General features: G+C 41.0%; 2 protein-coding genes and 1 long non-coding RNA gene across 9 annotated transcripts in view; 2 read left to right on the top strand and 1 right to left on the bottom strand.

The window, feature by feature from the left end:
• TPK1 (thiamin pyrophosphokinase 1) overlaps nt 1-4,369 on the top strand; it is a 303,147-nt gene extending 298,778 nt beyond the window's left edge. For all 5 annotated transcript variants that reach the window (XM_086845520.1, XM_086845498.1, XM_086845538.1 and 2 more), the window contains one exon: nt 4,089-4,369. In XM_086845520.1, the coding sequence (XP_086701646.1) occupies nt 4,089-4,207 (119 nt within the window). In that variant the 3' untranslated portion in view covers nt 4,208-4,369. The remainder of the gene's footprint in view (nt 1-4,088) is intronic.
• A 1,308-nt stretch (nt 4,370-5,677) lies between these two features.
• On the bottom strand, nt 5,678-8,818 carry SEC61G (SEC61 translocon subunit gamma). Of its 3 annotated transcripts, XM_023919502.2 has the most exons (4): nt 8,592-8,818; nt 7,721-7,820; nt 6,627-6,729; nt 5,678-5,783 (listed from the first exon to the last, which is right to left on the bottom strand). In XM_023919502.2, the coding sequence occupies exons 2-4, from the start codon at nt 7,812-7,814 to the stop codon at nt 5,774-5,776; spliced, it is 207 nt and encodes a 68-aa protein (XP_023775270.1). In that variant the 5' UTR covers nt 7,815-7,820; nt 8,592-8,818; the 3' UTR covers nt 5,678-5,773. The 3 variants fall into 3 exon arrangements, with proteins under 3 accessions (XP_023775270.1, XP_023775268.1, XP_086701719.1); XM_023919500.2 differs by lacking the exon at nt 8,592-8,818 and having other exon boundaries at nt 7,721-7,853; XM_086845593.1 differs by lacking the exons at nt 5,678-5,783; nt 8,592-8,818 and having other exon boundaries at nt 6,623-6,729; nt 7,721-7,853.
• LOC147655787 (uncharacterized) lies at nt 8,707-12,912 on the top strand. Its single transcript, XR_015274862.1, has 2 exons — nt 8,707-9,607; nt 10,160-12,912. It is a non-coding gene; the product is annotated as an uncharacterized LOC147655787 (long non-coding RNA).
• Nucleotides 12,913-13,348: the final 436 nt, after the last annotated feature.

Raw genomic sequence — 13,348 nt, 5'->3', positions numbered from 1 at the left:
TACATGCTTCCCTCAAGCATTGCTTAAGTGAAGCTTCTAAGATGTACATGAAACCTTGATTGATATACTTTTTTAGATAGATAAGCTCTTTTCTCTGGACTGAACTTTTAAGTGTCCTAAATAGTAAAATGGAACATGGAAATTATGTTTATAAGTCTACTAGATCATGACTGCAATCACTAAGAGGAATTACCTGATGATGAGAACGTTTTTGCAGCACTTGACATGATGACCTCCAATCTAGTTATAAGTAGGCAACACTATTTCTCAGTTTCCAGGCTGAAAGCGAGCAGCACAAGGATTGCAAACAGGTCTTGTGTACCAGTCACTCAAAAATAAGTCCCTACTGTGGTAGAAGTATAAATAGGATGATATTTTAAAACAGATTTTTAGGTTTGGGGTTTTTTTTAATTCTTTATGTAACTTAATTACCTATAGGTTGCATTCTGTTAACATTTCCAAATGTTGTTCTTGAGTTCATAAGATTCATGTTGTTCATGCATACACAAGATTCATGAATTTCCAAAATTTTATCTCTGAGATTAACAGTTTTCATATGTCATCCTAGGATTTGTTTGTTTTTTGGTTTTTTTAAATTATCAGAGTTAGAGCAACAAAATAGTGGAAATTGCCAGTCTTGTGGTTACTGAGATCTCTTCTGCCATGTAATTTGGTCAGCAAAACAGTTGTCTAAGAAGTAATGATCTTTGTGATTATGCTCCTTTGGGAAGCTCACCTACATGTCCTCAGTCTTCTTGTCTTCTTCTCTTAAATAATGTCCAACATTCTCAAACCCTGGCAGATTGAAACACCTCATCTAAACACAACAAAAACTGCTAGAGAAATGTTCCCCCGCTACCCCGTCAAAGTCAGTCCTCTCCATGCCCATGTTTAGGTCTGAGTAAGTGGTGTGCTACAATCCATTAGACAAATATTTGTTACTGATAAGAACATAAAGCACACCATAAAAAACTGTCTTGTGACAGATTTCATTGGCTAGGGAGTTTTGGGGAAGAGAGGGGGATATTGGTGGGGTTTTTTCTCCCCCTCCAAAAAAAGGCAGGAAGAGTGTTTGCTTTTAGTATTGAAATCCTTGCTGACTTGATAGATGGAGAGTAATGAAAAAATAGTATAGCTACAATGGAGGAGCCTGGGTATTTTTCTCATCAACAATGCATTATCAGTAAACATAGTTTGATTGGAACCAAAGCACCAAATAAAACTTCTAAGGCTGGGGGGTATTTCAGTTCATCACTTATGGGCTTATCCAAATCAAACCTTTAAAGTTCTCACAAAAAACAAGAGACTGCTATTGGTCAAACAAAAAGCTTTTAGTGATCCAAAATAAGATTTCTTTTAAGTAGAAAATTATAGAATTTCCAGGGGTTTTGAGATTTGGATTATTTTTTGTTTGTTTTAATCAGTGTGGAGTCCTTTATTAAAATTTGATTTGGTACCCAATTATAGCAAAGCTATAAATACTAAATAGTAGAAAATAAAATGGTGGTTTTCTTTGGAATGTGTGTTTTGAAAAGTAATCTCAGTAGCGAATCTGGGTGTTGTAATAGGTTGGGGCTTTTTTTCCCCAAGACATAAGTTCTTGCTAAGACTTAACAAATAAGACTGAAATTCATAAAAAAAAAAGGTCAGGTGATTAGGTGTGAATTGATAAAATTTAACACTTCTTCAACTTTGTAAATTTCCATTAGAATGCATGACACAGCAGAAAGTTTGCCTAGCAGCAGTAGGTTTGCATACCTTCTTATTTATTTTACCGGCTCAAACCTAGGTTTTCACGTTAATTACTGTTCATCTATTGAATGGAAAACATGCATTTTTAATTATGTTAGTTTAAATGTTGGCTGGTTGTGAAATCAAGTGCTTGGAATTGCTCCATTTGAGCCACATGAATCAGCAGTACTGTTTCATAGTTTTTGCATTTTTTTCATTTCAGCATTTCACACTGCGATCCTTGCCCACCAGAAAACCTGATAAAAGATTAAAGGCTCCATCTAGTGGGCAAGAATTTTCTATTGAAAAAGGGGAAAAAAGGTTCTAATTTTCATTTGATTTTATGCACTGAGAAATATGGCTTTAGATTTTGTTTCATTAAGGTGCCATGTTGTTGTTAATTCTTGCCTTCTGCAGAGCCATTATTTTATATGCAAAGCTGTGAAACATTAAGTATTATTCTGAGTCTTCAGCAAGAAGCAGTAAATGATACTAAATGAGTGGGTTTATAAAGCAGTTCACTAACAAAGTTCTTCTACCCCACCACCTTCAAGCTTCAATATGTTGTAACCAAAAGAAGGTAGTTTGTGTGTCAGCAAATGTTTTAAATCATTTAAGCTTCTTTCCTACTTTAAACTGACTGGAAACATTCACAGCTTGATCACAGCACTTAACACAGTATTTTTGAAGTATTTTTACTCAGGGAACTCTACCCATGTGTTACCTCAGTATTAAATTACTTGTTTACCTGCAAATGGGGAAATCTGTGTTTTCTGGCAAGACACAACTCCTGTGGCCTCTGCTGTGTCTTCCAAAGGCAAACACCAAAACTCCTTCATCCTGGCATTTGTCTAGGAGCCTGCCTGGTACTGCTGTGTCTGAAAGCATCCTGTCAGAATCTAGCACCTTTATTTTAGCTACATATTTGATCTAGTACAGTAGTACTGGAGAGGGGTTTTCTTTTCTTTTTCCTGGATTTCTGCACTGCGTTGCAGTTGTGCTCCCAGGTCCTGAACTTCAAATGGCAGAACTCTTCCATTTGCAGTAGTGAAACTTGGGTGTTACTCTCTCATTCCAACAAATTCAGCTAGCAGCTGAAACTTCCTCTTCAGTTCACTTCAAGCTGATAACAAGCGTAGGAGCAGGAATAAGTAGCAGCAAGCACAGATTTGGCAGAAGAGACACTGAGCTAAATGCCCTGGCTTTTGTCTGAATGTCCTTCTTTTTAAAGCCATAGAACCTGGCAAGATCAGTTCTTCCTGCGCAGCTTCCAGCAAGGGCTAGACAGTGTAACATGCATTGCAGTAATGCACTACATCCAAGCTCGCTATAGCCAGCGCTCATATCCAATACTGAAAAATCCATCTCCTGTGCAAATAACAACATAAACCTTAGGAAGTTTTGCACTCCTTTTGACCACAGGGAAATCTTCCTTTGCAGTGGGTCACTTAATAGCAAATAGAGAAGATTTTTATTTTGGTATCAATGCACAATTTGGCAATTCTGATAGGTCACACAGACTTGCTAATATTCCAGAACAATCCTCCCTAGCTGCAGCTCTCGTATGCTCCATGGAAAGTTTTTTCTGAGGTGCCAGTGGGTAAGAGCTGTCATTTGGCTTGTTTTACAGGCTAAAGCAAAGGATAGTATTTAGAGTTCTTACTCTGAGCCTTTCTATGATCAAGGACTACCACAGAACTGAGTAGTTCTAGAGCGCCTTTGATGAAGTTGGCATATTTGCAACATGAAAATGATGCTATCTCAAAAAGGGGGGAAATGAAAGGTAGAACTTAAACTGCATGGTTTGTTTTTTTTAGAGTAATGGCCCTTGGTTTCTAATGTACACAAACACCTACCTCACATGCAATAGAAGATGTTAAGCCCCTTAATTCGAAGTTGTTAAATAGTATCCCTTTTAACAGCTGGTTTTTGCTCTAGAACTGTTCATGTTTTAAAAGATTATAGGCTTGTTGTTCGGCTAAAGTAAATCCCAAGTTTGGAACTACAGTAAGATCCTCTTTGTTTTACCTTAAATACCTTTTCTAGCACTAGTACTTGAACTGATCCTAATTAAATATAAATTTCCAGATGTGAAACTGAGGATTATCCAACAAACTGCTTTTGTAATAATCTGCTGTAAACTCAAACTGTTAATTTGGGGATTAATTTATTGCCTCTTAGGTCATTGAAAAATCTCATACAAGCCTTCTAACTAGATAACTGATTTATTTGGGTTAGATTTATTCAGCTACTTCTTTGTTCTTTGAGGGAGCAGTGGTCTTTCAAAACAAATGCACTGATATCCTTTTATAGTTCTCTACAACTATAAAATCAGTCTCTTTCTTTTCTTTTCACAGCTAACCAGGTGCTGAAGTTTGGAACACTTGTCAGTACTTCCAACACCTATGACAACTCTGGGATTGTAACCATCGAGACAGACAAACCTTTGCTGTGGACAATGGCTATCAAGAGATGAGATCAGCTACAGCTGCCTTTCCTAATCTGACACAACTCAAATTACTATAAAATTTCACTGAATTAAGACAGTAAAGCTGCTGCAAGATATAAGCAGGCAGTGGTTTTCTGTATTTAATGAAAAACAAGTCTGAAATAAAATTCACTTGAGATTGAATCAAAATTACTTGAAGTAATAGAGTACTTCATTCTGCTAACTCACACTACTTAATCAGAAGATGCATGAGCAGCCACTCAGTACAACCACAAACTGAAATGAATGTATAGAAACTGATGCTGTTTATCTGGTTAGCTGAGGCTACTTTTACAAAGTATTTTATTCCAATACAAAACTATTTTCCCCCTCCTGCCAAATGGAAATACAGTACCCAGCTGCACATATATAACCGTATTACAAGGTGATAGCACTAAAATTAGTTCAGTTCATTTTGCCATCCTGCTTTGTAACATATGTAGATGCTGATGAAGATTTTTCAAGAATATTAATTGTGCTTTTCTACTTAAGAAGCAAGTTGGTGTACTGAAGAAGCTTCAATTTTGCTGTAATACCAATATCAGATGTCCCAGTATTGTTTTTAAAGTCTGTAATAGAAGTACCATTGTATCTTCTGCAAATATCAAATGCTTACAGTAAGATTTTTGAAGTGAATTAAATGTTTCAATATCAGTCTGAGGAGGAAGAGCACTGCACCTACCAGTTTTTGCAGGCTTAGTTCTTAAAATCAAAATATGCAGTCATTTAAAATAATGGTAACTTAGGATTTTATGTACAGAATAGGATCCAAAATGGGTGTATATCCTATCCAACAGCGTGAGCAAGTTGTGGATTTACTGAAGGACTGCTCAGTGTCTCTGACAACTAAATTATCCTCAAATGGTACATCTCAGTAATCAATTATGTTTGGATTTTTTAATTATGCCATCAGAATAAGGACTGGCAATTCAATTTCTTTGTTTGACAAGAGGTGTTTTTTTCCCTATCAAGTACATACTATAACCTAGTAGGAGTATGACTGCCAAATGCAGAAAGGAATTAGTGGTAATTATGACAATTCCGGAAATTAGTGACAAGAACTCCTACACACTTTTACAGCACCACTTGAAAGGATATGGAAATGCTGTTTTCTTGCAGTCTGCTTTTGCTGGAACAATGCTGTTCCAAAGCTTAATTTACTGCTTTGTAAACAGCTCCTGAAAAGAGGTCATACAGCTGTCCCCCTTGGAAGCTTTCAGTATTTAGAGAAAATCTTAGGCAACCTCACTGGATTTCAACACTGACCCAGCTTCAAGCAGAACATTGGACTAGACATCTTCCAAGCTTCCTTCCCACCTGAATGATTCTACTATGGTTAAAAGAAGTAACGAAAGAAGTAAAACACACAACTACTATTACGAAAAATAAAAAGCCTGTAAAGCCTGTAGACGGGTATGATCACATACACTTTAAAAAAGAAATAAGATGACAAGAATGTTTGAAAACCCAAACTAAGCTTGTTTAATATCAAACAAATGAAAGCTGTGAAATCATTGTAGCAGGTGTCACAACTGTCTTCTTCATGATGAACATTCAGCCACCTCTGTTGAGAGAACAAAGTAATCAGTTTCAACTAATGAAGTGTGATCAAGTGATCTCACTTGAAGTCTTACTTATCCTCCCACCACTGCCTTGTTAGGACAACCATTACAGCTTATTTCCCATTTTCAAACGCTCCTTGCCTAGATGACCAACCACTCCTACAGGTATAAGGAAGTCACACATCATGGACACAGAATTGTCTTTAACCTCTTCCAGTGCTGGAGAGGGGATCACATCATCTCTGGAGAATATGAGGAGTTTTAACTGGTACTGTAATATGTCAGTACCATGGTGCCAGTCAACTTTAAGTTCAAATTTTTCATGATGTAACATTCATTCCAAAAGGCATTTTACACATAAAAAAATGTTTCAAACATATCTAGCACTCAGTAAATTAAACAAGACCAACTTTGTTCTGTGCCCTGTCATCCTACAGCACACCCACTCAGTTTTCCTTAACTTACCATCCATCCATTTACTTTGGATACCCAAATTATAAACAGGAAACAGTAAGAGTATATAAGATCCAAATAAGGTAAATGTTCTATGGTCAAACATACACTGAGGAACTGGAAATCAAAATATCTTATGTTCAGTTTTGAAGCAGAATACTCAGAAAAAAACTTAAGAACTATGGATCTAATACTTTGCAGCAGGCTGAATTAACAAAGTTCATTAACATTGCTCACAAAGCCCTTTGAATCGAGTAATACTTGTCATATTATACTAACATGTGAAATGCACAGACATGAAAACAACATGGGTGCCCTAGGGCTCACTGATGTCCTCTGTTTAAAACTGAACAGGTGAAACTTTAGTGAAATTGAATGCCATATTCACTTACACAATTATATTGTTGATAGGGATATGGATCAATTTGACAAAGAAACCAATAAATCCCATTATCGCAAAGCCTATTGCTGTTGCCATGGCAATCTTCTGGAACTCTGCAAAAAACAAACAAAAAAATTTGTCAAGAAGTCTCATGTACAGCAGGCAGATGTGCACTGCAGTGACCAAAGGAGAGGTCTCTCTTCAGAGAGCCATGTTAACACTGAAAACACTTGAAAATCTGCACAGATCCTGAGAAACAAATCCACTTTTTCAGAAGACTGGTAAGATTTTCAGAGAGAAAAGACAAAGAATGGCCACAAAGAATGGCTGATCACAATCTTTTTTAAATAAGCAGAATCAAAAATATCCACAATGACAATTCATGGAACATTGATCCCATTATGCTTCCTTTACATCCCTACAAGCCCTGAAAGTAATCTCCAATACAGCATCAAAAATGAAAAATCTATATTTGTCTGTCACAGAGGAACAGCACCGTAACACCCTACAAAAACTCGAGTACCTGGGTTTTTTCAATTACTTTAGGACAGCAACCATGAAGATGACCAAGAAGATCAACAGCCCCTCAGAAACTTGCCAGTCTGACAAGGAATGAAGTTCCTTACGGATCTCAATAGCAAACTTAAGTCACAGACCTGTTCACCCTGAGCACATGAATAAAGCACTGTAACTTTCAGTAAGCAGGACCAGTTGCATTCTGGTTTTAGTTATAGCTTCCCTCCAGGGCCTCTACTCCAAAACCTCCTCTTCCATACTCCCAGCCACGGCACGGTTCCCGCCCCAATCAGGCAATGACTGACAACTGTGGAGAACTGAATTTCAGCTACTTAACCTCTCTCCCAAGGTGAATTTTAGGACCACTCACACTCCTGTGTACATACCAGAAAAGAACATGCTCAAGTTTATTACAGCCAGAACCTTTAACACATTGACATCTAGACAACTAAAGCTCAAGTGTAAATCTCATATTGGCAACTGAGAAACATCCACAGCAAACAAATCAACAGAAGTGACATATGGAAAGACACGTGCAAAGCTACAAGATGAAGTAAGGATTGTGTTCTGGGCTTTTGTGTGCTTTACCTTTCCTGTCAGGCTTGGTGCATCTCTTAACAAGTCGTATGGAATCTTTTACAAACTGACGGCTGGGTTCCACAAACTGCATTACCTGATCCATGATTGCCTGCAAGGACAGACACATTTAGCATTGATGGTTCCACATATATACTGAAAACCACAACTTTTCAATTACAGGAGTAGCAGTTAACTACAAAACTCGTTAAAGGCTTACAACATCCTAAAGTGTCATATTCCAACCAAAGATACTTCCACTTTGCAGGAAATGAAGACACTGTTTCAGCAAATAAACGTGAGGGCCTATTTCTGATTGCAAAAGGAAAAAAAAAATATGGAAAATTGTGCCTTTCAGCTCAGAAGAAAATAACAGCTCCATCACAGTTTGGCTTTCAGCTTATGTCCTATGGCGTGTTTCTGAGAACACCACCAAAGGCGTCTAAACAGACCAAAGTCGCCGGTCTGAGGAGACCCCCACGCCAGAAGCTGCCGGGGGGTGGGTGAGCACGGAGAATGCTGTGGCCGAGCCTTGTTCTCACCGCAGGCGTGTGCCGGCATTGCCACCGCCGGCGGGACACCCACCGGAGCGATTTGCTCCCATTAATCCATACGGACCCCCTGGCAGGAGGCTCCTGGCCCCTCTCACGTCCCCAGCGACTCCCTTCTCCCTCGCTCCGGCTGAGGGGCCCTGCCTGCCACAGTCCCTGCAATCCCCCATCCCTGGCCCCATCCCTGGCCCCATCCCTGGCCCCATCCCTGGCCCCATCCCTGGCCCCGTCGCACAGCCCCCATCCCTTATCCCGGTCTCCCGGGGACACCCGGGTCCCCCATCCCCGATCCCGGGGACAGCCGGACAGCCAGGCCCCCGAGCCGCCCTCACCGCCGGCCGAGGGACACGTCGCACTGAGCGGCGGAGCGCGTGACGTCACGGCGGCGGGCGGGGCGGGTTTTGGGTGGAAAATGAGGCTTTCTGAGGGCGGGGTTTTACTTGGGTTGTTTTTTTCCCCTTCCGGTTTCCGGCGCGTGTCGCTCCTCCCGCTGGCGCCGGCGGGCCCCGGGCACAGCCGTGAGGGCCGACCCGCCCCGGCAGCGCCTCTGCAGCCTCTGGCAGCGTGTTTGCTTTCCGTGCCCACCGTTCTCCCAGACAGCCAGGGACAAGGATTAGAGAACACAGTCTCAAGCTGCTCCAGGGGAGGTTTAGGTTGGACATTAGGAGGAATTTCCTCCTCCACAGGGTGATTAGATATTGGAATGGGCTGCCCAGGGAGCTGGTGGAGTCACTGTCCCTGGAGGTGTTTAAGGAAAGACTGAATGTGGCACTCAGTGCAGTGGTGTGGTTGTCAAGGTGGTGTTAGGGCATGGCTTGGACTCAGTGATCTCAGAGGTCTTTTCCTACCTAATTGATTCATTGATTCTCTGAATATGTTGGAGGCACTGGGAACTAAGGCAGTTCATCACCTTTGAAAACACAGGATTTTTCTTGCGTAGAGAAGTGAGCAGTGCTCAGAGGTGAGAAAGCTCCGTGTATTTCAGCACCACAGGTGTAGCGTAGGACACTTCCTTGCATGAGGGGGAAAGAGGCTGTCACTGCCTAAGGGAGCACTTCCCTGCTGCTTCATCATGTAATACATAAAGGAAGAACATAGACAAAATGAATTAACTTTTTTTATCCTTACTTTGCTTTTTATGTTACTGATTTTGCTCTAGAGCTCTGTCCCTGGTTGATGCCACCTCTGGGTTTATATTAAGTACCCAAAGCTTATTATTTATTCATTAAGCTGTGGGGCCTTTGCAGCCAGTTTAGCAAATGCTTTGCTGATCTCAACTCCCTGTTGTATCTAACAGTGCACAAAATATATTCTGGGCTTAAATTTTTGCTGACAGCCTTCCTAACAGGTAAAGTACCATCACATCACAGTAGGGAATTCTTGGTCATTCCATGAGATTTTGGCAGCTACCTTCTTTGTCTCTGGCCACAGGGCAGGTCCCTCAGTATTGCTGACCTCCTTCAGAGATGAGGCCTCTGCTTGGCATTGGAGGGTTATTGGCCTGAGGTCCTGTACAGGTTTTCTCCAGAACTCCATCTTTGGGTTGGATTTTGCTTTGAATAAAATTCATTAGCATTGTTTCTCAGATGGGGCTGTAATTTTAGTGGCCAAATTCTCTCCACCTCTTCCATTCATACACCAGCACAGAAAGATTAGAGTGTCAGTCAGGCTTCCCACAGCAGATATGTGTATAATTTGGCTCTTGTCTTTGAGGCCAGTCTGAAGTCTGCCAGAATGGAAGAAAGAGGACAGGAAGATCCCTAAGGAAAGCAGCAAAGGGCCTGATAGCCATAGTGCACAGTGTGTGGTGGGGCAGAGTAGATTGCTGAACCTTTGAATGAGAATCCACATGTAGAGACATTTTGGTGGGCTTTGTCTTATTTGGGTTTTTTCCCTTCAGTGTTACAGATAAATGCCAGAGATTGACCAACAGAGGTCACGTTTCCAGCTGTGCTGCATGAGGAGTCTTGCTGTGAACCATCCCCACAGTGGATGTAACCAAAAGGCACTGACTGGGAAAAAAATTAACCTGAAAAAAGAAGACATGGGTATGTAACAATTAATGACACAGTTTTCAAGTTGGATTAGCTATTTATTTTAAAAAACATTTGCTGAAATAAAGCTTTGTTCCCCCAAAATTCTCTATTTTAAGTTGTTTTTTCCTGGGGAGAAATGTTCTGGAGAAACAGCACATCTTGCATGTCTTAACAATGTGGCTTTGTCATAAGTTTGTACTGTGGGTTCTCTATGGTGAAAGGTATCAATTGTCCTGTCTCAGCTTCCTTCACTCTGCCATGATGAGCTCTTTACCTGCCAGGTTGCAAGTTTGGACTTCAGCAGCTTAGGAGAGAGGCAGAGTCCTGATTTGTGCACAGAAAGCATTTGCTGTTCCCCTCACAGGATTTTCCAGCATTTATGGGGTTTTTTGTGTCCTTGAACTAATACGTGGTTACTTAGACTTGGTCTTCATGGCAACTGTTACTGTTCTATATATATTTACAAAGAGCCGTCTGCACTTAGGAAGATAGGGGAAGGTTTCTATCTCCTCGGCTTGTGTAATTTTTATTTTTTTTTCATTGAAAGCCAGACTGCTACTAGGGTGTTTTGTTTCTACTTCTTTATGGTTCTTGCAAGATTGGGGAAGAAAGTGGTGTACTTGCACAGGTGAACTTTCATGGCAGTTTTTCAAGTCTGCTTTTATGGCAACATCTAAGCAATACATAACCATTCCCTCAACAGTAAAAAAGACCATTTTTATCCTATGCTGTATGTACTAGTGCTGATTTGCTTCTGAATGTCGCATAAACTGGAGCCACATTGGTGGGGGGAGGCGGGGGGGGTAGAGGTTTTCATCCTCTCTGTGTTCCAAGGATGAGAGGGACTTCTTTTGATGACAGTTTTACTTTGCATATTTTGGTTTGTAGTTTGTTCTTGTCCTTTTGAGGACATGCTAGATAAATATCTGCATTTAACAATGGGCACATCAGACTGTTGTATGACATCCATTCCCCTGGATCAGGACACACACATGGAGAGTGAGATCAGCCTCCTCTTTAGCCTCTCCCATTCCATGCTGCCCACCTGCCACAGCACAGATCCCACTGCAGCCTGCAGAACATGGTGGGATGGCAGGAGCCAGAGAGCTGCCGGAAGCTGCAGCAAACATAATTTTGGGATCAGCTGAGAGGAGAAAAGACACAAACTTCAGTATGAGAGGCAGCTCAGCTTCTGTATGGTGGGATGGCATATGTGTTGTCCCCAAGTGATTGTGGGAAGGACAGAGCAGTAGCTCTGTCTGAACAGGTCTCCAAGTTTCTCTGTTCCCCTGTGGGGTATAACCCCATTTTTCCTACCCTGAGTCTGCTCCAGTCCCAGGCAGGTCCTGCTCAGGTTCCCATGAGGCTGGTGCTGCCTGGCCTCAGCAGCAACTCGGTGGCAGGGGCAGCACTCCACTCTCTGTATCCCAGAGTAGGGAGACCTGCCAGTCTGGCTTTCTTGTTTGAAGGATTACTCCCCAAGTGCTAGAAGGAAGTACTTGTAGTGGTCTTGGCAGGTTTCCTGTGGCTGCACAAAAAAGTTGTACTTTGTGATATGAAGTCTTGCTGAGCTATCTCCTTCCCATCCCAACCCATCCCATGATGGACAGCAGCTCCCCTGTAGGAAGAGCCAGAGGGATGAGTGGGTAGGCAGAAGGCACAGCCAGCACTACGTCCAGAATCTCTTAAGCCTGCCTTGTGGCAGGCCATTCAGCATTTTAAATGGAGGAGGCAAAGCAAAACATTGGCTTCTTCCCCAGGGTGATTCTAGGGAGGGATGGACTGTTTGAGCAAGAGCAGCATCTGGGGACAATTTGACTTTCCTTTATGAATTTAAGGGGGAAATGGCTATCCAGAGTGGCAGCAAAAGTGAAGAAAAATACTAAGGAAACTGGGAAGGTGGCCACTTGTGGACTCACGTATGCAAGGAGGGTGGGTCACTGCAGCCAGTGGGCATCTGATTATGCTCTGGGTCAGAAAACAGCAGAGAGCAAAGACCAGACAATAGCAGAGATTTACAGCCCAAACAAGGGAATAATGTAGAGAAGGAAGAGAGAGAGGAGAAAGCAAGGTGATGGTGTGGGAAAGGTTAAGGGACATCCTTGTTGAACACTGCTGCAGGGAGCTGCCTTCTCAGATTTTCAGAGGGAGCAGCATAGTGGCTTCATTGATTGAAGTCATGATAATGCTCTGTTGCTTGGCAGTCAGTGTTCTTGGATGACTAAATAGCTATAAAATTCAGTCTTCAGAAATTACTAAGATATATGGGATCTTTTTTTTTTTTTTTTAATTCTACATTATCATAAATGTGTTTGATTAATTTATATCTTGAAAAACCATTGGAATATCTATGTGCTTCTGACATTTAAAAATTAATTTTAGCTATTCATTCCCCTAAACAATCCAGAGACTGTTTGGACTTGATAAGCTCATCTGCATGATTTATGAAAGGCTGAAAGATTATTTCCCTCTTCAGTATCTGTACAGATGCAGGGAAAGAACATCAATGGTGAATTAATGCTAAGAAGAAAATGATAGCTCAGATTTAGGGGTCAGGAGGAAATAATGGAGTGCTTGTGGTCCATGTCTTGGGGTTTAGCCTCAATAATTACATAAATGCCACTAGATTAGTCTTTAATGCTGTGGTTGTGAAATGTGTCTAGTCTGAAGCAGCCAACAAGCCCCATCTTCTGTTTTGTGCTGCTTAATATTCAATGGAGATGAAATGTGGGGATGAGGGAGAACTGCTGTTAAAATGTATTTTTACCAGTGTTGGATTTTTTTTGTATACAATTTTAAAGATGATCTTTGGAAAAAAAAAAAAAAAAGACTGTGTTCCATTTTATTTTAAAGAGAGCACTTTGGAGATTTGTGTCTGTATAATGATAGACAAAATAGGAGAGAAACAAGAGCAATATAATAAAATGACATTGCTAAATGATACTTCAGATTAAATGTCTGAAGGTTTCTACATAGCAAAAGAAATATGGGGAAGTTAAGAGAGGAATAATAATTCATCAGCTGTTCAGGTCAGAGAGATAAAAATCAAATGC

This window comes from Cyanistes caeruleus, chromosome 1, assembly GCF_971803275.1.
Source record: "Cyanistes caeruleus chromosome 1, bCyaCae1.hap1.1, whole genome shotgun sequence".
Taxonomy (NCBI): Eukaryota; Metazoa; Chordata; class Aves; order Passeriformes; family Paridae; genus Cyanistes; species Cyanistes caeruleus.
This window is presented reverse-complemented; position numbering and strand designations above follow the sequence as displayed.